The sequence below is a fragment of the Artibeus jamaicensis genome, unplaced genomic scaffold, assembly GCF_021234435.1.
Source record: "Artibeus jamaicensis isolate MK-2021 breed Jamaican fruit bat unplaced genomic scaffold, CSHL_Jam_final contig_233, whole genome shotgun sequence".
In the NCBI taxonomy this organism is placed as follows: domain Eukaryota; kingdom Metazoa; phylum Chordata; class Mammalia; order Chiroptera; family Phyllostomidae; genus Artibeus; species Artibeus jamaicensis.
Window position 1 is genome coordinate 29,231,581 of NW_026521486.1, and position 26,827 is coordinate 29,258,407.

At 34.8% G+C, this 26,827-nt stretch overlaps 1 protein-coding gene and 1 long non-coding RNA gene across 5 annotated transcripts in view; both read right to left on the reverse strand.

Moving 5' to 3' along the window:
* Positions 1-810: 810 nt before the first annotated feature.
* RERGL (RERG like) lies at positions 811-19,019 on the reverse strand. 2 transcript variants are annotated; one of them, XM_053661467.1, is made up of 7 exons: positions 18,560-19,019; positions 16,398-16,485; positions 8,583-10,848; positions 7,466-7,522; positions 5,382-5,455; positions 4,044-4,192; positions 811-1,393 (listed from the first exon to the last, which is right to left on the reverse strand). In XM_053661467.1, the coding sequence occupies exons 3-7, from the start codon at positions 8,776-8,778 to the stop codon at positions 1,111-1,113; spliced, it is 759 nt and encodes a 252-aa protein (XP_053517442.1). In that variant the 5' UTR covers positions 8,779-10,848; positions 16,398-16,485; positions 18,560-19,019; the 3' UTR covers positions 811-1,110. The 2 variants fall into 2 exon arrangements, with proteins under 2 accessions (XP_053517442.1, XP_053517443.1); XM_053661468.1 differs by lacking the exons at positions 16,398-16,485; positions 18,560-19,019 and having other exon boundaries at positions 8,583-10,961.
* A 1,650-nt stretch (positions 19,020-20,669) lies between these two features.
* LOC119042855 (uncharacterized) overlaps positions 20,670-26,827 on the reverse strand; it is a 69,418-nt gene continuing 63,260 nt past the window's right edge. For all 3 annotated transcript variants that reach the window (XR_008390904.1, XR_008390900.1, XR_008390898.1), the window contains one exon: positions 20,670-23,872. This is a non-coding gene — a long non-coding RNA (uncharacterized LOC119042855). The remainder of the gene's footprint in view (positions 23,873-26,827) is intronic.

Genomic DNA, 26,827 nt, shown 5'->3' on the forward strand with positions numbered 1-26,827 from the left:
TCGCAGGCTAGAGCACGCCTTGAAGCCACCTATCCACTGCACTTCCTCCACTGCCCTCTATATAACTCCCTCCATTTTGAAATAAAATTTGCAGCTTGATCAGAATCCTTTGTCTTGCTGCCATTCTTCGCGCCTCCTGTCCCATCCCCCTTCATCCGTTACAGGTATATCGGCGGACCCCGTTGACTGCCTCGCGGGCCGAGGCATAAAACCACAACTTGAAATATAGTAGGTGGCAAGATCAGCACAGGCAGTAGCAATAGTAATAAAGTCCAGAAGAGAGTCAGTTGACTTCTGAAGAATATTCAAAGTAATCTGCGAAGGCCCAAAGTGCTTGTTTCTGATGCAATATTTCTTTTAGGGCAATACAGTCCTCAAGGTTATATATGTACCAATCAATGTTATTAATGTTTTTCCTTATGATGTATGATTTCTAAATGAACTATAAAGGACTAATCTTTTGATTCCCCAAAGGATCTTAGCTATATAAGTTAATGTATCTGTTATAATTGCCCTTGTTAGTAATAGCATACAAAGAAAAGCAGAGATTTTCAACATCAGACCTGCTACAATCCACATGCATATGGGCAAGAAATTTAACTTCTTAAAGCCTAGAAAATAAGCAAAATTTGTATATTATAAAGTAACTAAATTATTATGAAGACATTAAAATTTTTTAATTTGTGCATATATATTAAATAAATCATGAACTTTCACAAATTTATTAAGCTCTATAAAATATGAATATATGAATATCACTATATATTTTATTCTAAAGAAATATATATAGATAAACAGGCCTAGAGAATAGTAGTTTAATAAAATTACACAAGCAATGTTTATGTGTAAGGCAAACTGTATAGTAATCAGCCAATAGATTATACAGAGTGTTATTTTGTGTAATAAAGAAAAGGTTAAGTATGAAGAAGAGTATAAAAAATACAAACAACCAAAAAGGCAAAGTATATGTTGGGAAACATAGTTATGGTTTGTGTTTAATCATTTTATATCTCTAAAAGTTTTTTTAATTGCAAACAAAGGTTAAATTTAATTATTATATGAATGTTAGAAACTCTGTGATATAATAAGTCCCTAAGGATCACATGTCTACTAAACAGATTTCCTTCTCTTTCCAAATACATTATTGATCAGCTTGGCCATTGATTTAGATCCACTGGATCTTCTCTTCTCTTTGAGTTTGAAGTTTGCCAGGATGTCCTTGATAATTCTGACAAACATCATTTCTACCTCCAGAGCCTGCTCTGCTGCAGACAGTTCACAGAATTGGCAGCGGTTATCCAATGCCAGCTTTTGCCCTTCTTCCCAGCCAACCTCGCGCACATGACAGAGATCTCGCTTGTTACCAACCAAAAGCACTGCTGATTCCATAGCTCTGAAATACAGATACACAATTCTTTGACAAGACTGAATTATCAATGCCTTTTTTTATTAAGTAGGGTAATGTCAAAAAATTATGGACCAAAACAAAAAAAATATTGTTGTGTATATGTTATTTATAGCACATGTGTGTGTGATACACATCTTGATTTATGTAAAAAATTATTTTAGAAAGAATGTAGTAAATGACACAAGAGCAACAAGTCTCTTAAAATGCAAGCACTAAAGTGATACCAACCTGTTTTTGAATTATGGCTCTGTTTACTGAAATTGCATGGTTGTTACCTTTCCAACTTCCAATTTTCTGATACATAAAAACTGGTAATACAGTCATTGTCACACAGAATTCTCATAGAGATTAAATGAAATGATGTACATAAAAATACCTGACACAGTGTCAGGTCATGTTAGATGCTTCTAAATATTGTTTTCCTTTTCCTTATCAATGGAAAGGGGATGTTTACACAATGGAAAACTACTCGGCAATAATAAGGAAAAAAACTTTACTTTTTATGACAGCGTGGGTAGACCTGGAGAACATTATGCTAAGTGAAATAAGCCAGTCAGAGAAAGACAAATACCATATGATTTCACTCACATGTGGAATCTGGTGAACTAAGCAATATGGTGACAGACTCAGAGAGCAAAATGATAGGTATCAGGGGAGGGATGTGAGGAGTGGAGGGATCAAGCAAAAAGGAAAAAGGACTCATGGGCATGGACAACAGAGTTGTAATATCAGGGGAAAGAGTGACGTAAAGGGCCTAAATGGGAGTGGAAAAATACAAAATAAAAGAAGAGAAAAAAGGGGAAGGGCTAACTCTACTAAATAGTAACTAATCTGAACAATTTAGATACGTAACAAGGTATAATGCCATTTAATACTCATTGATTTTTATTCTTTGTTAATATCCATTATCACATACTTGAGAGAAACTTTCACAATCTCATGACCTCGTAGAACCTTTTTTGTTTATTTAAGAACTATGTTAAGGTAATATCTTTGTCAAAGTCAATGTATTTTCATTGATTACAACAAAACATTCCTAAAACAGACTTTTGTTTGAAGAATACAGTAAGATTACTAGTCCTTAAGTGATGTGAAACTCTGCCAAGATATCTGCTATAGAAAGAAACTGAACAAGTGAAGTCATCAACTCTGTCTAAAGAGATACAATCCCCAGATTCCACTTCAAGTTGTTTTCATCCACATGACAGTGTGAGCCATGAGGAAAAATGTACGGTATGTGTTGGACTTTTGAGGGCATTAATAGTATATTTTTCTACATAGTTTAGAAAAGTATTATAAATAATTAATGGGTAATGGTAAAATATTTTGAAAGATGAGTCACAAAAATCAGATGCAATTTTAATTAAGCAATGCCATATTTTGCTTTTCTAGTTTCTTCAGATTGAGAATTGAAAGTACTCTAAAAATTATTAGTCAAGAAATTAAGAAGACTGACAGGAAATGACAAAAATATTATTAGTATTTTTACATATTTTTAGTATGCTTGAATGATTTCTTTGATTTGGAAGAACATCAAACAACTACCTCACTGTTGCTTACCTAAGTCATGTGCTTAAATATAAGACATTTAATGTTGGAAACAATGGAGTTTAAAAAAAAAAAAAACCAGTAGTTTCATAGGAAATCAGAATTGGAAGATGCCTTAGTAAAATAGCATCCTTTTCTTCTACCATACTTCAAACAGTTTTATAATCAGAAAAATTAGGGCTCAAAGATTAAAGACCAATCAGATATAAACAAGAATTTACATCAACTGACTCCAGGGAAATACCATTTATCAATTATTATCTGATGGTTCTTGATAGTGGGGCTTTTAAAATAGATATAAAAAGCACTTATACCAATATTCAGTGACAATATAGTGCTTTTTCTTCCCAGTTTAGAATGTTGTTTTGGACTAAGGACAAATTTTCTTAAGAAGACACAGAATCCCTTACATCAGCATTATGAACAAAATATTTTAAATGGGAAAGATTCTAAAACAAAAAAAATTTAAATAGGAAATTTATATGTTTAAACTTATTATATTTACTAATGCAACAATGGTTTAAGGCACAGTTATGGCTTTCTTCATAGCTACTTGTGTCAAGGCCATTAATAATGGGGAATCACTGATGGGCTATTTACATTAGGAGGTGAAATGGAAAAAAATGTATTCTCATATGTAGAATTTGCATTGGTTTGATTATTCTGTCTATTTTACTTTGATAGGTTGAACAACTAAATGACTAGGAATTGGATGCCAAATGTGATGAATCTGGGTTTATTTAGTACCCTTAACATTTTTGTGGGAAGGAAAAGGGAAGGGTGGAAAGCCAACTATCTTGTGTACAGAGGACCATTATTTTGCAGGTGAGTGTCATGTTAACAATAGAAGCTGTCTTGTAAAATTGCCACTTACTCAGGGCAAGTAACTGTTTATGTCACCCAGGATATAAAGCATTCTCATCTTCTTCCTTTTACTACATGTATAACTCCTGTGGAATGGAAGGTGAATTGTTCAGGGCTGTTAAATTTTGTAATTGGAAGGCTGTATTAAACTCTTCCTAATAATGCTTACAGCCATACGATGATTTACTAAAAAGAAAAGAGGAAGGAATGAAAAACATCTCACCTTTTACAATGGCTAGTTTGTGGCTCCCGAATTCTGTAGATCAGTGCTTTTGCAACAGCAAATGAGGACCTGTCACTGATGTCATACACAATAACAAACCCATCTGCCCAATGCAGCTCACTTGTGAGGGAAGATCTGGCTTTCTGTGGCTGAAAATGAACCAAGCACATTGAAAGGGTGACATCTGACATCTGCATTACACACTTTAGAGTGAATTAATGGAGACCTGTTTCACTGAGAAAAGAGAAAAGTCAGAAACTGGTATTTTCTGAAATGTAGTTCCCTTATTTCTTCATCACTCTCTTTAATTAAAAGTGATTAAAAGTTTAAAGTATAAAGGTGAATGATAACGAAGTTGTAGCTATCTCATGTTGCAATATTTCTCTAAGAAAATATCTCTATGTTTTTGAAAAATTGATAATAATAATTATCTTTTGAATTAACATTCACGTTTGTTTCAAAAAAAGATAATATTTTCTATCAATATTAGTAGGTGGAATATCTGTTGATTTTTGGTGCTAGACTGAAATCAGTAAAAAACATTATAGGGTAGATGAAAAGATTTAAGATATATTTTCTTCACCTAAAAGAATCCATCCCAGAGAGTCGTTTTGAAATCTTGTATTTATATAATCCTAATTTTACTTATACAAGATTATAGTTAACTCTATTCTTGTATTTACATAAATATTAATTATATAATATTGTATTTATATAGCTCTAATATTACTTTTTTTGTATTTGAATGAACAAAGAGGTTTATACTCAAAACTGCCTTATGATCTACTGACGACAGTAGTGAGCTACAAAGGGAACAGTGAAAATATAAAGTGAATAATAAGTCATTAAACTATTAGCTTCTAAAAGCTACATTGTGACCTGATAGAAATATATCATGAATTAAGCCAATTATTTCTATTTTAAAGATATTTGTAATATGACAGTTTTTTGTCATAACTTTACAGAGAAGCTAGGTAATGGGATTTATAACACTAAAATAATTTCTTAAAATTTTTTAAAGATTTTATTTATTTATTTTTAGAGAGGGGGAAGGGAGGGAGAAAGAGAGGCAAACATCAGTGTGTGATGGCCTCTCATGTCCCCCGTTCTGGGACCTGGCTTGCAGCCTAGGCATGCGCCCTGACTAGGAATCAATCAAGTGACCCTTTGGTTTGCTTGCCAGGACTCAATCCACCGATCCACACTAGCCAGAGCTAAAATTTTAATAATTATTATTGTGAAGAAAATTCAGTTAAGACTGGCAACTTTACACTGATCCTTACCCAATCTTCTTCAAATAATGATTGAAAACATAAAAGGATATTTTGTTTTACTTACTTGAGAACAAGGGTCATATATTTCTAGATTCAGTTGCTTCCCTTCCAAACACAAATGCTTATTATAGATGGATTCTGCAAAATACACATATGTTTATTGTCAGTATGGATATACCACAGAACAAAAAATTGCACCTATATTTGGATCACAATTTTGCAAATGCAAGTGGTTATACTTTAGTGGAGTTGTCATTTATTGCTAGTGGTCAAAAAAACATACCTGTTTATTTACTCATGTATATTCTTCACAAGTGAGATTCACGACATCTTTTCAGCCACATGCTTTTGTGCTTATGTACTTCTAGTCTATTACTATGATTACTGTGGATGAATTATCTGTGTTTCTAAGGATGATTTACTAGCTAGCATTTCCTCTGACCTCGTGAAAAACATGGCTCCACCAATTCTGCATCTCTCCTATGCATGATAAACTCTTCATTGTTACTGTATCATTACTACTAGCTGAATTCTCTTAACAATCCTTTGGCTCCTTCAGTCTCTTTCATTAAAACTTAAAATATGTTTCCAGACATTTAAACCTTAAAGTGTTTTCAGAGAATGCCTTCTAAACTTGATTTAAGTTTACTACTGTGAACCACCAAATTTGCCTCCATATATTTTAAAATATCCACTCCCAAAACTCAGAAACTGCCATCAGAGTCACCACCTGTCTTTCAAATTTTACTATGTCTCCTTCTAGTAGTTACTTACAAGACGGAGTCATTTTTTGCTAGTTTGTCCTCATACTGTGGTTACCTTTTGCTAATTTGATTGTTTTTTCAACATGTCTCTAAGTTTCATATTCTTAACAAAGATGTAACATTCAGAAATGTGTATACTTATTTGTTTACATAACTATACCCTGATAAAGATTAAGGCAATATTTTTTCATCGTTGCTGCCATTGTTTGGGAGGTGTTGTTTTATTCATGCTTTGTAGTTTTGGAACATTTTCTCATGTCTGACTGCTAGCTTGTATGTTGTGGTGACCCTTTGACAAGGATTGCTGACCTGAGAAATAACACAGGGAGGATTTTTATATATTCCTTCTTTCTATCATCAGTTTTAGGCACTTGTTCATAGTGTCATATAGACTGAAATACTACATTGGATACATGTAGAAAACAATATAATGCAATACTTTCTACAGTTACTTTCTGAAGAACTCTAATAACATTATCTCATAAATGAATGCCAAGTATTTTTGTTTATATTTTTTCTCATGGAAAAACACATTTACAATCATATTTTCATTTCACTCTAAATAAGTGTTATTGAACAAAATAATTATTTCTCTTTTCTTAGTTCTCATATTACTTATAAATTCATCATTTTTAAACAAAGAATGCAAAACATTTTCCCATATCTTTGATCATATAAGGTACTAATACAATTATATTGATTATTTGCTGAGCCAAAATATACTTAACCCTCTAGTAATATTTCTTATTTTTATTAATTCCCTATCATGGTATTTCCCATATGTCATACTAATTCTGATAACAGACACTTATATTAGAGCTAGTGAGATGCTCCTCAAATTATCTCAAGGTGCCCTGACACATGTTTTAGAATTTCTCTGAAACTTACATAAGCAACCTAGATAATTATATATGATCTTTAATCAAGACATAATTTCCTGTTATTTTCACACAGTTTTGCAATAAAAAAAGCTTTATTTTATAATTACTTGTGCTTTTACAATTAATTTTCCCTTATCTTTCAACAGATGCTTACCTAATTTCAAAATTTCTTCACAGCTTACAAAAACATTCGCACTCCCATGCTCTACAATATCAGGGAGTGGAGCAGGAAGAGATCTCAGTTTTCATATTTTTCTACCTTTAAACTGAAACCAAGTGACTTTCTAATCCATCTCAGGTCACATCAGATTGGATGAATTTTGTAATAAAATAGTATTCAGCTCAGTTACTTATTTTGGCATTTCTAACCAGGATCCATTAATAAATAAATTGCTTTAAAAATCAAAAATGAAAGACTTTATTAAAATTTTTTGCTGATCTTAATTCTGGCTTAATTATAATCTGAATTTAAGGTGAAAAATGTCTATAAAATAGTGACTTACCAAAATTAGAAGCATATTCTCCAATGAACCGCTTGGTAAGAAACCTTACTGTAAGGGCTGCAAGATAAATAAGCTGGATTTACAGTCTTCTCTGTTTTAGGGTACGGATAACTTAGTTATATACATAGGGTCAAAAATTACCAAGCATCGGGAAGATCTTAAAGCTTTACCAAATTTGGTCTCAATAATAGTAGCAAGAGTTCCAACACAGATCTGTAAAGGTTAAGAGGCTAGAAAAAAAAGTGACCTTAGCATGGGATCCATTCAAATCACTATTAATTAATTCACAGATGCAAATATGAGGCTACTTACCTTTTGTAATAGAGGCATATTTCTCATTATATCTGAGGTGCAGGAACTATAGCATTTCTTTTTTTCTTTATCAAATTAAGTTTGGTTTCAAGGTGTTACATGCTTCTAATGACAAGGACAGTATCAAGCAATGCGGTTACTGAAGGACAGAGGGACTTCAAAATCCAGAAAATAAAGGACCTCTAGTGTTGTATTATCTTATTACAGCTCCGAAGTTGGCCAATTATTAGTCTTTGGGCTCAGGGGGCTTCTATTGGTATCTTTATTACCATCATTAAGTGACCTTAATGTGAGCAAAAACAAAACAAAACAAAACAAAAAACAGTAAAATGGCTTCTCGGATCAGGGCAAATGTTTAGTTCCCAGGCATCTACGGAGCAATGTGTCTTTTTCTCTGAAATGTAGCATTTAAAAAACAACCCACAGGTCTTCACACATCTCTCTCTGCACCCTCAGGCTCAGAGCAGGATCTCTCAAGGTCAGTGTTTGGTGGTTGGTGGGTGTGGGGACAGGTGTGTTGGAGTCAAAACCGGGTGGGATAGTGATGGAAGGATTTCCTGTTATTCCTATGATTTTTACATATCGAAAACAAAATACAAATGAACACTTTAAGCAGTTATATTCCTCAAGCTATCTATAAATTCTTCAAATATACAGTTAATTACATCACTTTGCTTGGAAAATAAAAACTGCAAGTGAAAGACAATGTGCAGGTATATAGTTATACCAAGTTTTATACACAAGCCAATATATTTCTCACTTGCTTTGCACTCAACACCACAGCAAAGGAAATAACACCACTCACCGGATTTGCCTGTTCCTTGAGCACCCAAGACAGCAAGCTTCACATCATTCATGTTGTTTTTCTGTTTCTTTTTGGTCAGGCCCACGTTCTGGAGCAATACTGACTTGAGCCAAGTATGAGATTTTTCAAAATCCTTCTTAAAAATTAGTGCTGCTCTCATTTCTCCAAGGCCAACTCCACCCCGTATTGCTACCATCCAATAATAACATTAAAAATGTTGTAGCTTTGAACATATGCCATCAGAAAACTTTGGAGCTACTATTTAGGTACGAAGGCTTATTAAGCTAACAGTTGAGGATTTAAAAGAAGCTTAGCTCTACATCCTCTATGTGTGCGTACCCTGAATCTACTTTCTCCTAGGACCTGGAAAAATGATCTCACTTCATTAAGAAAGTTTTTAGAGGATGACTGAACGTTCTTTAATTTACTTCGATTGAATCAGTTTTGCTTTTTCTATTAATAGCTGAGTCTATATATTCTTTCATTTCTTCTGTGAAAGACGAGACAGAATATGTTAATTAAGTCTTGAAAAGAGGACAGCAGCCTCTACCTGTTAGTGCAGGGTTGACAGTGACGCAGGTGAGTGCCTGCTCCCTGTCTTTGGGCCCGGTTCTCCAGCAGAAATACGAGTAGTGCAGTCCCCCCTTCCAATGTCCTTCTCAACAAGAAGTTTCTCTCCCTCTCTTGTTTTTCCTTTTAATTTTATGCCAAATGACAGCAGTAAAATTTCTGGGAAAAAATAAAACAATCAGCTTTATGTTGCTTAAAGAGCAATAAACGGAAACCTGCCATGTTTCTTTATACAGACAGTACTTTGTAATTAGGAAAAAGAAATTTAAAAGAGAGAAAATTTTTAAAGGAATTTTATATAATTCACTTCTGCTATGAAAAAAGAGGTAGATGTAATATGCAAAGTAATGACTGTTTCATACTTCTTTTCATCAAATTTTCCTTCTACACCAAGTCCCTGCATTACTGTATTACCTTCCCCCCCTTTTTATATATGTGTAAATTTGACAGTTGAGAAAAAATGTACAACAAACAATAAAAGAATTCAACTTTTGTGGACTAAATTTTGAGGCCTAGGTGAAGAAGTTTTATTTCATTTCCAGGCTGGGTACATCACAGGGTAACACGTTTCTTAAAAATGCTTTTATTTAATAGTGGAAAGAAGAGGAAAGGACAAGTCGAAGAACCTGTATGAATGACCCACAGACATGGACAGTGCTGTGGGGATGGACTGTGAGACCAGGAGGTGGGCTGGGTGGAAGAGGGCAAGAGGGGAGCAAATGGGACAATTACAATAGAATAACTATTAAAAATGCATTTATTTAACAAGCATTGATAAGTTTCACTCTTTATTAAAGCTATGTTGTGCTTACAAGGTAAACAATTAATAGTAAATTTTCTGCCTTGATGGAGTCAAAGAGAAAAATTGAAACAACTAGAATTATAATAAATATGACCATTGCTAATAGAGGGCTGTAAGAGCTGGGAAAAGAAAAGCAGTGGATAGCAAAGTCTTCCAAAAGTCTGATAAGCTTGAAACATGAGCAGGACCCATTAAGAGAGGAAAGTAGAAATGACTGAGCATTAGGGAGAGTGTCTATTCCAAAAGAAGAGTTCTGTAAAGAAAACAAAGCAGGAGAGAGTATGGCAATTTGTGGGATCAATAAGTTAAGAATGGAAAAAACCTAAAATTTTTCTTTTATTGCAAACTATAAAAAATGTTTTAAGATTTTATTTATTTTTCTGTAGAGGGGAAGGGAAGGAGAGAGGGAGAGAAATATCAATGTATGGTTGCCTCTCATGTGTCCCCTCCTGGGACCTGGCCTGCAACCCTAGCAATGTGCCCTGACTGGGAATTGAACTGCAATCCTTCGGTTCGAGGGCCTGCGCTCAATCCACTGAGCTATACCAGCCAGAGCAAACTATAAAAAATTTTAAATAAGCTATGTTTTTTCTTTAATCCATGTAACTATATTAAAAGTAACAGGAATGATTTTTAAGAAACTTTACCAGCCAGTTTATTAAACTATGGATTTGAGAGTTTTCCCTCTATTTAGCATAATTACACCCTTACCTTCTTAAGAAACGTCTGATTGAAGCTTCTAAAAATTTAGCATATCTGCTGAAAGAAAGGAAAACCTCAACTTCACAACACGCATGCTTAGAAAAGAATAAATGAATGTTTGCTATCCAGACACTTGCTTCATTTCACCTTATCTTCCTCTTCTCTGTTCCCATTGGGTTACAAAGGTCAATCCTATAAGAAAGAAATCTGGGGTTGGAATTGCAGGGAAGTTATAAACATGAGCAGAGAAAATATAATTATGCACTTGCTTTTCTAAGAAACAAGAGTCAATGTATTTTTTTCTGCCTCTGGTAAAGGGAGCTAAATTATTAGTGTTCTGATGGATACATTATTATACCACCTACAATTTTCTCATAGCTCCCCCAAAGAGACATCTGTTCACAACTAAACCAAAATCATTTTTAATACTTTATTTATTTGAGTGAACAGAAATTTATTGTGTTTACCGTGGGGCTGGCACTATTCTCAGTGCTAGACACACATTAGTGGATGGACAGACAGTACTGACAGATGCTGGTCATGGGGGTGACCATTAAACATTACACACAAGAAACTAGTTGCTTGTCAGATATTCAGTTCTGTTTCTCTGGGGTCAGGTTAACCAGCCCTTCTCAGCTCATTCTATTTCCTTATAATTTTTCCAACAAAATGTTTGGACTCGGAAGGATGGAGTGATCCAAACAAATCCCCAAGGAGAAAACTATCTGTTCCACAAAGCTCTTTTAGGGCCTTGAAAATATCAATACTAAATACTCCCCAACCCAGTTCCTGTGTCTGTCATAATCTAAACAAGATATAAATGGTGTACATCATCTTATGTAATCATGTAAGATGTTTCTATGATTTCTGAGCATTTAAAAAACTTAGTTGACATCATTAACATAATTGACCCAAGACAATTACACTTTTGTAATTCTAAATTTTATAGAACAAGCCTTGAAAGAGAATCTTTCATTTGGGTATCATATACTAAAGAAATGTTTTATTCAATATGTAATATTAAGAAATGACCAAATTACATGAGTCTTTTTTGGGAAAAGACAAATGATGAATACCTCTCCAATTTTCTAAGGTTTTCAAAGCAAGTGTGAGACTACATAATTAATGCCTCTGCACATTTTTCTCAGCATGTATACTTATAATTACAATTGGCTTTTCAAGGTAATGATTCAATATTTACTTTACCCTTTGAAATTATTTTTGAGGTCTTTATTGTTTCATAAGATTTTATTTCCCACTATGCTTATAATAGTTGAAACATGATAGCTAATAGTAATTATAATCAAATATTCACCCCTTTTATCTTCTCTAAAAATTATGTCATTCTTTTGTGTAGATACTAGTCATTTTCTTTGAAGCTACTTTATTTTTTCTCAAAGATTCTTTAGCTCTTTCTTAATTGCCTGAAGTTGGTTAGTAGAACAAAAGTGACTGCAGCCTTCAAAAGCAGTCATTCTTCCATACCGTCCCAAAAGATAAGATGGCCACTGTTATAGCAGAGTGGTACTCCACTGTGTAAATGTACCACAACACTTTTACCTCACTCATCTACTGATGGGCACTTGGGCTGTTTCTAGATCTCAGCTGCTGTAAATAACACTGCAATGAACATAAGGGGTGCATACATTCTTTTAAATTACTGTGCTAAGTGAAATAAGCCAATTAGAGAAAGAAGTACCATATTATTTCACTTATATGTCAAATGTCATGAATAGAATAAACTAACAAACTAAATAGAAGCAGACTCCTAGATACTGAGAGCAGCCTGACAGTGGTCAGAGGGAAATGGGTTGAGGGCTGGTGATAACGATGAAGAAATTAAGCAAAAAACCAAACAAAATAAAATAATACTCATAGACACGGACAACAGTATTGTGACTACCAGAGGGAAAGAGGGTAGGGGGAGGTAGAATAGGGTAAAGGGTGGATAAATGGCAATGGAAAGGGACTTGACTTGGGTGGTGAAGCCACAATACAATGCACAGATGATGTATGATGGAATTGTACCCCTGAAGCCTATAGAATTTTATTAACTAATGTCACCCCAGTTAAAAAGAAAACAAGCAGTCTTCTGTAACGCAGCTACCTCTAACAGGAAGCTTGAATGAGCAGCACATGGTTTACTTCTGTGTATGCACTTTCCCCACAAATAATGAGTTTTAAAGGCTAAGCAATGCAGATGCGAGAAGGATACATTACTTATATTCCTTCAATTCCTTCCATTACCCTTTAGAAATAAATGTTGCAAATTTACATTCAGAATTAAACCCTACAATTTCATGGAAGTAAATGAATAAAAAAAGTACAATTCCTTTGAAAGCTGGCTATAAATAAACCTCAAAATATGCATGCAATGGTTCAAACAGAAGAATAGTATATTTCTTGCTCACATAAAACAATAAATCAGAGTTCCTCATCAGGGCACATCTCCTACAACACCTCCCAGGAGGGCTTCCAGGCAGCACAGCACAAAGGGAAAGAACAGGACAAATCACGTATGGGAGATTTTGGGGGGCTAGCTTGGAAAAGGTACACTTCATTCTGTTCGCACAAGCCTGAATCATTACCTGAAACATCAGCTCTTTAGCTCTTCTCATGGCTCCCATGTAGCAGAGTTTGGACTGGAAACTGTGCCATGAGATCTCCTAGCTCTCCACCTTGTCGACTGCAGATGGACTTCTCTGTCTCCGTATTCACTGGAGTCAATTCCTTTTAATATGGTATAATTAATATAATGTAATGTAACTTATAAATATCAGATCCTATTGGTTCTGTTTCTCTGGAGAACTCTGACTAATACAGTCTCCATGAGGAAATGGTATTTTCTCTAATAGAATATTTCAAAATGTAGTTTGCTCAGCGTTACACAGAGTAGCTGCTGAAGCCAGACCAGCGGGAAGCCTGGTCACTCCACTCCAGCACACTGCCATCCACTGCTGACCTCCTTTCCCTGCTCATTTGTTCTCACCTGAAACAGGTATATCCCCCTTTCGTATGTTTTGCAAAATTCTGATCATGTGTGCTTTAGCCTCGATAATGTTTTCTAATCAGTTTATGATGCATATTTATATTTAGCTTTCTCATTCTTACCTCATCTCCTTGGCTATTTATTCAGAAGTTGATCCCTTTAGATTCCATGCATAAATGAGGTCATTTGTGGAAAGACATATGGTATTTGTCTTTCACTGATTCACTTATTTCTTTTAGCCTAATATTCTTCCAGCCTATCTATGCCGTCACAAAAGGTAAGAGGTTCTTCTTTTCTACCGCTCTATAATATTCCATTGTCTAAATATATCACAGCTTTTTTTATCCACTCATCTACTGGTGGCCACTTAGGCTATTTCCAGATCATAATGAACTAGTGAACAAAATAGAAACAGAAGCATAAACACCCAGAACAGACTAACAGTGGCCAGAGGGGAAAGGGTAACTGGGTGAAAGATGGTGAAGGAATTAACCGAAGAACTTCTATGCATGACCCGTGGACACAGACAACAATATGGAAATTGACTTAGGGAGGGGGGAGAATGGGGCTAAGTGGAGGTGGGAAAGGGTGAAAAAGCATAAATAATAAGAATTTGAAAATCAAAGTCATTCATTGAAAATAAAAATGAAAGATATTTGCTAGTATTTTCTTTTTTAAAAGTTGAGCCCTTTAAACTTTTTTTGCTGTTTTTACTCATAAGCATAAAGTCACAGTTATGGTTATAAGAATCCCTCTGTTTTCTTTCTCAGAGAAAATGTAAGTGGGTTTTTTTTCAGTTTTGCTTTATAATAACTATTTTCTTCTATGGTTTTTACTACTCTAAGCTCTGCAATGACTTTTTTATATTTCTACCGATTTTTTTGTAAAGAGTGAAGCTTTTATTCACTCTCTGAGAAAGGAAGGAGTGTGGTACGGAGAGATACATCAGCTTCTACCAATTCTGTATCACAAAGGAAGCTGTGTCTTTTGGTAGTTCGTTATTGCTGCACAGAAAATTACCACAAACTTAATGGCTTAAACAATATATATTTATTATCACACACTTTCTATAGGTCAGAAGTCTGGGTGTTACATGTCAATTGGAGTTTCTGATTCAGGGACTCACCAGGCTGCACCCCAGGGCTTGCCCAGGACCGTGATCTTCTCTGAAGTCCTACTGGTGAAAGACCCATTTCTATGCTCCTTGTGCCAGCACAATTCTGACTCTTTATTTATTTTTTGGTTTTCAGATGGGAGGCTCTCTCAGGTCCTTGCTACGTGGCCTTGTCCATATGCCCTTGTCCACATGTCAGCTGACTTCTACAAAGCCAGTCATCAAGAGCTATCTCTCTAGTGCATGCCAGCAATACAAATATTAATAGATAATAGAAGGATTGATAGCCAGATAAATAAGGCCTTGTGTGTACATACATAGTATATATACTACATATTTACCTGGTAACATAATTACAGCAGTGATATTCCATCACCTTCAGCATGTTTCAGTGCTTAGAAACAAGTCACAGATTTTGCCTGTATTCAAGAAGAGGGGATTCACTGGGGATCATCACCTTAGGGTGATTCTTTAACTTACTATGTAGTGCTTCTTCTGAACAAAGTATATCTTAATTTTGTTTTGTTTATTTATATATCTTAATTTTGCAACTTTTAATGGTGGTGATGTCATATTTCACATAAGTGGATAAAAATATGTGGACATAGCTATTGTTTGATGTGGTATTCTGAGCCAAGGTGATCCATATAAACCCAGTTATGTCTTGCAATTTTTCATCCTAGAAATTAATTCATAAATCACCATTTGAAAAGTGAAATGTTTTTATTTGCATTATTATATTAGATAAGGGCAAGAAGCAAGTCACACTGAGATAAGCATGTGCTATTTTTCTTGTTCTTTCCCACTGAGTATACCATCTATTTTGAAAGGAAAAGAGCATATCTGACTACATCGTAAAATTTAAGAAATACACATTAAGTGCCTACTCTGTGCCAAATACCATGCTAAGGAAAATGGCATCATTCAACCTTTCTTCTTGAAGAGTTTTCATTCAGGGAAAAAAATTAATATTTATATAACAAGTACAAATTAAAGTAAACACAAGTTGTCAGGAGTGCATGGATAGGAGAAACCTAGCTGAATTCTAAATGAAAGGTACAGTAGGCTAACTAATGGCCCCCAAAGTTATTAGGTGCTAATTAACCTCTGTACCCTACAAGTGTTAAGTAGTATGGGAAAAAAAATATTTACAGATGGAATTAAGTTAAAAATCTTTAGATAGGGAGATCACCCTAGATTTCTGAGGTGAGCCCTAAATGCAGTACAATCACGTGTCCTTATAAGAAGACAGAGAGAGATTTGGCACCGAAGAAGAGGAGATGAATGTGTGGTCACAGTGGCAGATGTTGGAGTGCTGTGGCCACAACCCAGGGAATGTTGACAGCCTCCAGAAACTAGAAGAAGCAAACAATGGATTCTGTCTTAGTGACTTTAAGGGAGCAGGTATTAACAGACAGTAGCTTAAGCATAGTCATGAAGGTAGGAAGCAGGTGGTGGATAATGGGCACTGAAACACTTCTGTGTTAGACTTGTGAGCAAAGAGGGGGTAATGGTAAGAATAGGGGCTCATTTACAAGATGAAATGATAGTGGCCCTCTGTGGTGTGCTAAGAACATTAATTATCCTGTAGGACACTAGAAGTTATCAAGAATTTTTAAGACTGTAATGCTTTATTACCAAATACTCCATTCTTGAAAGCAGAGTAATCCCACACTATCCTTGGTCTTGCTTTCAACAGATTCAGTTACCAGTAGTCAACTGTGATCTGAAAGTAAATAAAATATTCCAGAAATACACAATTCATAAGTTTATATTGTACACTATTCTGAGTAGTGTGATGAGATCTCTTCCTGACACACTCCCTCCTGCCCAGGATGTGAATCACCTGTTTATCCAGCGTGTCCACGCTGTATACACTCTCTGCCCATTAGTCAGTTGGTGGCCTTCTCAGTTACCAGATCCACTCTCATGCTATCACAGTGCTTGTGTTCAAGTCACCCTTATTTTACTTAATAAAGGTCCTTAAGAGCAAAAGTAGTGATGCTGGCAACTTGGATAAGCCAAAGAGAGACCTTTACTCTTCTTCATAGCTATGTATGTATAGATCGAAACCATATTATGTATATAGTTTGGTACTATCTTGTAGTTTCAGGCATCCACTGGGATCTGGGAGCATATTCCACAAAGATAAGAGGAAACTACTGTAATACAGAACAACAGTGGAGGTAAGGGAAGCTGAAGGAGTAGAAGAAAGGATACCTAATAGGAAGCTTTCTTTCACTCCCAAAGGGTCCGAATGAGAGTAAGGAAAAGTTGTTTTGAGAAATACTTAGCCAGTAAAAATCATAAAATCAGCAAGATTTGGTGATTACTTGTCTGAGGAGGTGATATGACAAAGACAGAATAAATCTTAAATGAATACTATACCAAGTTCTTACATGATTAGGTTGATAGTGCTGTAGTTAACCGAGGTTTTATTTTTTTTTAATTTCTCTACAAGAAGCAGTTTGAAGGACCTTTTGGGGTTGATAATGGAATCTGTCCAGTAGTGACTTGTCTAATTTTACTGAGAAAAATAACGGAGCTGATGAAACATGTACTAATAGTTCATCTTATCAATAACAGTGCTGAATTAAGTTTATGACAGGTATTGCAAATTGATATCTAAAAGATTTTCTGAAAAATAATCCACTTTGATCTCTGGAGAAGAGGAAAAGCTGTTTACATAAACTTTTCCACATTTGTTTTTTTAGATGGCTTCTTAAGCCAAAGTGCCATAGATATTTTGGAAATTCTACGGAACATATTAAATAAAATAGCTGTGCTTATTTTAACAACCCCACAAATAAGCATCATAGGTCATATTTTTTCCAGTTTATGAGCACACAGACTGTGGCTCAAAGGGGATTTTAAATATGCAGCCCAGAGAAATTCCCTCAGCGAGAAGTTGTAACTTTAGCTATAGTTTCATTAATACGTAACTCCAATGTGCTTTCTACTCCGCCATTCTGTCTCTGGGCTTTCTCTAAGGTAAATGATTTTTTTCTCATCATTGAAGCTGATTATTTTCATCACTTTCTAGTGCTATGTAACATAACCAAAAATGTTTCAGGAATCAACTTCTAAAACAAATGACAGTCCTCTAACATATAGCATAGCTCTTAAAATATAGTAGGTATTCCAATATTCAATAATTGAGTCTTGGCTGACAAATTGCAGTGCCCACAATCAAATCAAGGTTCATTACTGAATTTTTATTTTAATAGATGCTAAGACATATGTATATATCATCAAATTATTGTTATAACCTCTATTACAGAGAAATACTGTGTCTCTGATAGACTTGTTATTTACTTAACCAAGCAAAGAACTGTGCTGTCACTGTAATAATTAAAGTCTTCCCAAAGGAACTCCAGCTGAGAATAGAAACCTCCCCATGAGAATCTGAAGCAGAATTTCCTTTTGCAAATCTGTGTGACCTCATGATCTTCGTTCTTAGACTCGTTTCCCTTATTCGATGATGATGGTATTTAGCTATGCTTTTCTATACCAGTTGCAAAGGCATCTGTATTTAGTTGTAGAAAGCTGTGAAAATACATTCACAAAGGTATATTTGACCAGAGAACAATGATGACAATTCTCTTCCCCAAGAAAGAGTGATTTTTCCACATGACCTTGGAAAAGGAATGCCTTGGTTGATTTCATGGATATATATATTTTAAACTATTTCTACCCTGGTTCCTAGGAGCCTGGATTTGTTCCCAGTATTCCCTGGCCACTGGGATTTAAAATTGTAAGAGTGACCATTAGAGGAATTAGAGCTAAGCTGAGTTCTCTACCAGATTTTAAGCCTGGACAGGCCAGCTGCTCCTCAGGGACTTCTCTCAGGGGCTGGGCTCCCCGTGCCGCCTCCAGCCCAGTCAGGCACATCCTTCATAGTGATCATAAATGCCAAGTGAGCTTTAATACTTCCATCAAGTCTTGCTGAATCTGAACAGAATTAATACATAGAAACAAAAGGTATTCAAAGATGTTCAGGACAACCATAGATGGCAATCACTCACAGAATGATCAGTGGTGATAAAAAGAAATAAACGATTCTGAAAAATATTTGTGAAAATTCATTGCTACAATCAGAATGGGTCAAGGATAATGAAAAGTCTCCAGTTCTATAATAGTGACATACTAACTGCCTTATTAACAGAATGAAGAAACAGAGAAGGAAAGATAATTTGAGTTTCAAGATATATTTTGGAGTAAGTTAATCATTTAAAAAAATTTTTTATCATTGTTCAATGACAGTTGTCCCCATTTTCCCCCATTACTCTCCCCGCCCTACCCACCCTTACCCCATCGTCTTCAGCCATGGGTTCTTTATCCATGCTTCTCGACTTGGCCCCTCCCCTTCTTTCCTCCTCCTCATTCCCCTTTGGTTACTGGCATAAGTTAATTATTAAAATAACTATTAAATTTATTAAAAATATATTATGTAGAATCTGTAACATTGCCCAGTTTTAGAAAAGGAAAGACAAAAGCATCTGGAATGAACATGAGCTAGTCTGTAAGGAGACATGGATTCTTTCATTTTTTAAGATATACTTATTTTAAAATTTTGTGATATAACAATTTCACTTACAGTGCCCCTGTGACCCTTAGTTATGACCTCTTAATGTTCTTTCCCTGCAGGATATATTCTGGTAAAGTAGTTTTCTCCTGAGGACGGGCCTGGGTGAGAACAGAGTGCTCTGGCCCCTTTCAAAACCACTCCTATTCCCCTCCCCTTGCCTGAAGCACAAGGGGATGTTTCCCTGATATTCACTGTAAGTATCTGGTAGAATTTCTGGAAGCAAAAGTCACAAAAGTTAGGGGCTTCGCTTGTCGGAGTCTCCCTGGAGACTTTAACTCAGAGTGTCCACAGAGAACCTCCAGCAACTTGTCAGTTGCAGTCCAGGTCTCCCTTCTCCAGCACTGGTTTCCACCAAGCTTTCTGACAAGGTGAGTTGTGATTGTCCATCCTGGCCCATCCACCTCTCCAATTCTGGTGTGGTGGTTTGCCTTGTAACCTCATTTTCCTGAAAGATCTAAGAGGGGTTGATTTTTCAGTTTGCAGCTTGTTTGGGAAGGCGTTGTGATGTGTAAGCTCATTATATACCAAACCCTTATGTTTCATTTCTAGGAAGTGAAGGAAACTGGTAACCAATCCATAGATCAAGCTGGTTCAAATCAACAGAGAAATTATTATTATAATTCTGTTACAGATGGGAAACAAAGGGATTAATTATACAGCAATAGGCAAATCTGTACTTTAAGCAATCTATAGCATTAACATTACACTTTAGACTTTCCTAGAAAAGTGAAAGGAAACTTATGGAATTTCCAGCTTTTTAAAAACTGGAATACACATATTTCAGATAGTTGTCATCTTAGAAGCCATTCATCAAAAACTTAAATGCATTCAGGTTCTAGGCAGGCAATATAAACAAGTGAAATGGTATGAAACAGACAGACATAAAACAAAAAGGAGTCCTGCATGTGATGACTAATGAAGAGTGAATGCTCATTCATTTTAAAGGGGTTCAAGCAAAGAACAAAAGACAAACTAAAATTCTCTAGCTGGACTTTTGACCAAAATCAATGTTTTAAGGCTTTCTTATAAGTAATTAAATTATAACATTTTGGATGAATGTTTTAACATGATATAATTTAAGGTACAATTTAATTGCATTTTCATTCTGAATCCACTGAAACACTAAAAAATCAAGATTTATGTCCTGAAACTACTCTGGTTGAAATCCAAGACTGAAATATCTCACAGTGAAAACCAGGAAGAAAACGAATACATTACCAAAAATAAAGTTGAAAATAAATTATAAAACAAACTAAAAATAAAACATGGGAACAAAACAAATGTACTGAAAAACATCTGATCATGAAGTTGTAGCATTTTTTAAAAGTTTTTTAGAGAAAAATATAATATGAAGTTTTGCAATCCCTATAACATTTAAACCTCACAATAATGGTATTACTAATATAGTTCTTTCTCCAAGTTCTCAAAATTACATGTTATTATAAGATTTTATAGTCCAAGAGACTTTTATTACATTTATCTTCATAATACAAATATTCACCATTGCTTCTTGAATTTCAAACCTTCCTTATAAAATAATTTATTTTTCTTGAAATTACATACTTTGTAAGTTTTTTCACTTCCAGTATATTGAAAGTAAATGCTATGCTTATTTTGCCTCAATTTTTAATTTATCTCTTGCTCTTAAGAGATAATATCTTTTGATATATATTGTGTGGTATGTATTTAATCTTTGCCCTCTGAAATGATTACACCATTTTACTCCTCATTCCGTTGTTGTTATAGTTATAGGTGACGTCTATTTTCTCTCTCGCTTTTTTCCCTCTAGGATCTTTATCTCTGTATTTGATATTTTTTAGTTTCACAATAGTGTGTATTCTAACTTATTTTGTTTGGTGATTTTGTGGTTTTCTTCAATTATATAAAGTCCTCAGCTAATATCTATTTAATTATAGCCTCTCAACATTTTATTTTATTCTTCTGGAGCTCAACTGGTTGTATGTTCACACTTTCTCTAGATGTGCTAAGGTATTCGACCTCTGTTTCATACAGTTGTTCTCTTCATCTTCTCAGAACATGGAGCATCTGTGTATTTCCTCCTGGTCTATATTCTAGCTCACTAATTTTCTTTTCACCTGGGTTTTAACCAGTCAGTTGAAATAAATGCAGTATTAAAATTGGACACTTATGAGATGTTAATAAAGGTCTGACTTACTGTGTTCAGGAAGATCCCCAAGAGCAGTTACCACATCTAAGCCTGAAGGTATAAGAAAAGGGAAGAGACCTAACAAGCTGGAGAGAAGCTGCTTGGACAACACAACCTAACAAGATTTCTGATTTTTTTAAGAGAAATACAGCCATCCCCAAGTTACCCATCTCATTTGCTGCCATGGGTCCCATTGGAGTCACTCATCTAGAAACCAAAAGAGCAAGGAAGCAAGCCAGTACAGTTCATCCTAATAGACATCTCAGGACAAAAAGAAAACCAGGAGAAACTGGTACGATGAGACATCGCTACAATCATCTTAGTCAATATAACCCTTAGGATTAAAACTTCATATACAATTACTATTTAAATCGCTCCTTTGAAAGGAATAAAAAAGGGGAAGAAGAAAGTGCTGAAGTCACATTGTATGTTGGGGTGCAGCTCTTCAGAAATACTTTTAGTCATTCAACACACAGAGATCAGATTTAGTTCTAAATGATTCACTCGCCATGGAAGGCAAACATTTATCAAAGGGCTGGAAATACAGGAGATATTAGATGTATTCATTGTTTTTCAATTTTGGAATTAATGTGACAAACTTTTCTTTTCCAAAAAAGTAAAAATCTAATACTCACCTGTTTCATCTTTATTTTATTCATCCCTGCAGGTACCATTATCATCATGGTTATATTCATCAAATACATTGCTATGAAAATCATTGTGTGACTGAATTTAAAAGCTAAGGTAAATTATTTAAAGACTTTTTCATGTAAGATAACCTAGAATAATGTCAGATAAAACTTAGGATAATTAATTTTGTTCTCTGATTTATATTCCAGTTTGTGACAATACATCAGTTTAGAAGTATAATCCTTGAATAGTCTCAGTGCAGCTCCATAAAGCCTAAAATCTGGACTCATGAAATTAATTGCTCTTCCCTTGATCATTTGAAACTCTGATTCAAATAAACAATTAAGGTCTATCTGTAAAAAGATAATTATACCAATTAGATTCAGTTGATAGAGCTCTTAAAAAATTAGAGCACAGAAAATTAGTCTTTATATGTTGTGATTCAAATCTTTGTAATTCACAACTATAGTAAGTTTTTCATGTAAAATGACCTTCAGAATAATTTAGTTTGATTTGAAAGAGCCTAATGGATATTAAAAGAACATTTTGAGTTTAGCATTAGGTGTGCATCCTATATATTTTTGTAATTTTTAGAGTTTAATGTATATTAACTTGAGTAATTTAACTTCATTCTTTCAAGAATAGTGAACTAAAATCTGAAGTTTTTAATAGGAAGCTATCTTTTTAATTCCGCATCCAGCTTAGTGAGAGAGTCTAAGAGTCTGAGAAAATCCCAGAATACATTGTTTCAAGGATTCATTTCATATTACATCTTATTCTTATTCACATCTATCCTTTCTTTGCCTATTTCATATCCAACCTCTTCCTCTTTTCAACATTGTGCTTACTTTTTAAATACATTTCTGTTTCTAGTCTTGTATACATCTTTTCTGACCCAATTTTCATCTTCTTTCTCATAGTTTGTCTCTTTTCAAAGTTTTTTTTTTTTGCTGTTTAAACTAAATTCCTCACTTAGCTAATATGTATTTTAAAGGAGGCTCTTTGTGGAATTTCTCAGTTTGATCTTATCAATTTATATCACTTTAACTCCAGACCATTTATTTTTTTCTGTTAATATCTTGAAATTTCTTGTTTCATGAAGTCAGTATGTTTCATGGCTGTTGTATCATTCTCTCCAAATTACTTCTCCTATTGTTCTTTAACATTATAATGTCCTTTGAACTTTACATTGTTTGTGTCATTTTAATTTGAAACTCTTATTTTTTAACTAAAAGCTACCATTTAAAACTAAATGATCATTGAATGTGTGTATGAATAATTAATAAATACATCAAATGAGTAATAGATTAAGTTAACTTAAAAGTATGTATAAGTGTATACATGATTTTATTCATGAATAAGTGTTGCAATTCACCGCCATAGGCACAGGATGTGCCCCAACCAAAAATTTGGTTTGGATGCCCAGACTGGTAGCACACGTCAAGCACTGTAGGTTCTGAAAGGCTTGTAACTCACATGACGAAGCTTCCTGGGAAGAGCAGTGCAGGCTCAGCAGCAGAAACAAAGTGGCTCAGGAGAGCAAGGACTGGAAACTACCTTGATCTCTATCATGATGAGATGGTGGGGCACAGGAAGCAGATCAGTGCACATGGCCAGGGCTTGAGGTGTGTAAACTTCAGGCTGAAATCAAATGTGGGGACACTTGGCTCTCTTATCAGCCTCCCAGATAGGCAGTAGAAGGGGATGGGGTGTGGTGTGATGTGAAAGCTGTTAGAAATCAAACATGAAAAATTAAGTCAGAGACTTACAATAATAAACAAGCATTTTTATCTTAAATGTTAAGGTGCACTGGTAAAACACAAGGAAAGAATAACTTTGATAAATCTTAAAAATATACACCATATATTTTCCAATAATAATTTCTTTATTAATCCAAATTCTTCACCATTCTCTTTCACATGTTGCAATCTTTATCACAGTTCATTTCTGATGGTTAAGAAGTTTATAATTTAAAACACTCTAAAGTATGTGCAAATATTTTATACCAGTTTAAATAATTTAATTTATATTTGATTATTTTTAATTTCTTTAAATAAATATTTTCTATCTCTGGGAAAACCCTGTCTTTTTAACTAACGTCATTTAGAAATTTCCCATTTGCACTAAAGTAAAATAGTTACAAATCCACAGACTATTCCATAATTCATAAGACTTTATTATAATTAAAAAATAAGTTATAAGTTACATGACTTGACTTTCTAATATTGACTCTTCTTGTCTGACTTGAAGAAACTCTTCCTCTATGAGCAGAAGTTTACCCTGAAACCTCAGCCTGTCCCCACCAAGGAGAGAATGGAGATTGGAGGTTCTGAACCTACTCATGACTTGGCTGTTTCTACTTTTAGGACAGGACTGACCTTTCTCAGGCTCAAGTTTTGAAGAAAACATTCACATAACTTTTGGGGACTTTAAAAATTAGGAACTTTCACCCTTGAGATTGATATGATTGATGTCCTCACATTTCTTATTTTATAGGCATGGTGAAAGGCTTTAATGAAAATAGATCTTATTTTGGCAGTTTGCTGGTAAAAACTCTAAAGAATTTTCTAACAATAGCACAAAATATCTATTATGGGAATATGAGATTAGTTCATCAAATCCTCACTCCCTAGATATAGTCACTTCTATTTTATATTCATTTTTATATGGGTCTTGTTTTCATAATATTATTAAAAGTTAAAAATGTATATGAAAGAATAGCAATATATATATGAATTGTCATATGTTAAAAGAACATTGTGAAGCTGGAATATGCATTTCTTCTCTTAAAAAAAGAGCAAGAATGTGTCTGCTGTTGAAATTTGAATATTCATTTAATCCATCTTAAGAGTTGCTTTGTCTTTTATATTCACCCTGGTCCATCCAAATACATTTAATTGCCCTTCTGCTTAAAAATTTCAACAACAACAACAAGCTGATGGATACAAAGAACAGTTTAGAAGTTGCCAGGGGTGTGGGTGGGGATTGGGTGAAATGGGTTAAGGGGTGCAAAGGTACAGACTTTCAGGCACAAAATAAGCCAGTCATGGGAATCTGATATATAGCATGGTGACTTCAGTTAATAATACTGTATTCCATTTTTTTAAATCACTAAGAGTCTATCTTAAAAGTACCTATCATGAGAGAAAATAAAAGTTTTATAACTATGTATGAGGACAAATGTTAACTAGACTTACTATAGCGATCATTTCTCAATGCGTAAGAATATCACATCATTATTTTGTACAACAGACACTAACATCATGTGGTATGTCAATTATACCTCCCCCAAAATTTCACTGTTGATCCCTCACATACAGCAGCACTTAGTGATGTTCTGCCTTGATTACTACTTTCAGTTACTTAGCTCTACTGAAGGTTTTATTTCAAAAATTTAGTCTTGGATTAATATGGTTCAAAGAAATATACATTAAAGTGAAGTTACAATCTTTATAAGATGAAAAGATAGATGAGAAAGTAATTTGGGGGGAAGTATATACATAGATCTCTGGGACGGAGCACAGTGCTTGAGGGCATTTGTCTCCTACAACACACTGATCAGAAAACACCCATGAGAGGAGGCTCTATAATTAAGATGATTGCCAACCCATCCTGTAAAATTCTGCATCGTGCCATCCTATGTGCTCACAAAGGGTCCATGGCAGCAGAAACTAAGGCATCTGTGGCCTCTGAATACCCCGCACCAAGGCAGATCTTCCAGCTACCGCTGTTAAGGACTCAATTGACAGCAGCAAAAACAAATTCTAAGTTTTGGACCTGGCATGGCTTCCTGGCAGCATCAGCTATGGCAGCAGGTTGTAGCCACTATCCCCTTGCATTCTAGAAGTGATCGTGTTTTATCTTCATAGAAACAGATTAATATAGACCTTTGCTTCTCCTGTCTATCAGCACCTCCATCCATGCTTTATCCATTTTGCAAGCCACAAATGATCAGGGGATGAATGGTAGAGTAACTGTTGGAGGTTCACTTACACCATCATCCAGGACACAGAGACTGTACCTTTGGGATGCTGTCCTACAGGACGTGGTAAATCCCTCCAAGCCAAGGCCATCGACTCTAAAGCCATCTACCCCCATAACAAAGGAACAGAAAAGAAAATGGACCCCTCTCATGACAGCAAATAAACCATTTTCCCATATCTGTAAACTTGATAAGTCGGTAGAGGTTTTAATTTTTAAGACAAAAAGGTTTCCTCTAGGACACAGTACTGGTCCTATTAAACTGGAAGCTGAAGCAGCCCCCGGCCATCTGGGCTCCCTGTGCAGGTTCAGGCTGGCAAATGAGATCATTGTATGGATGTGATTCTAAGTCCTCAGGGGAAACTGAGCCACTGTTACTCAACGAGCATAAGGAAAATGTATTTGAAACCCAGAAGTTACCACTGATGTACTGCTTGATACTTCTTTTATAAAAGCGATAGTACATTGGAAATATTAAAATGCCAACTTGATTAGAGACATGACCTCTAAGAAGCCAATCTGTGTAAATATGCAAGTTTCCATCACCTCATGTAACTGAGATACTGATAGAAAGTAATCCTCAATTATAAACACTAAGTACAATTATTTCATTTTTATTCATTGCAACCTCAGTTGGCCCCAAAATGATAATTTATTGTCAATTATTTAAATTAGGTCTTTTGCACATATTTGAGTGGTGAT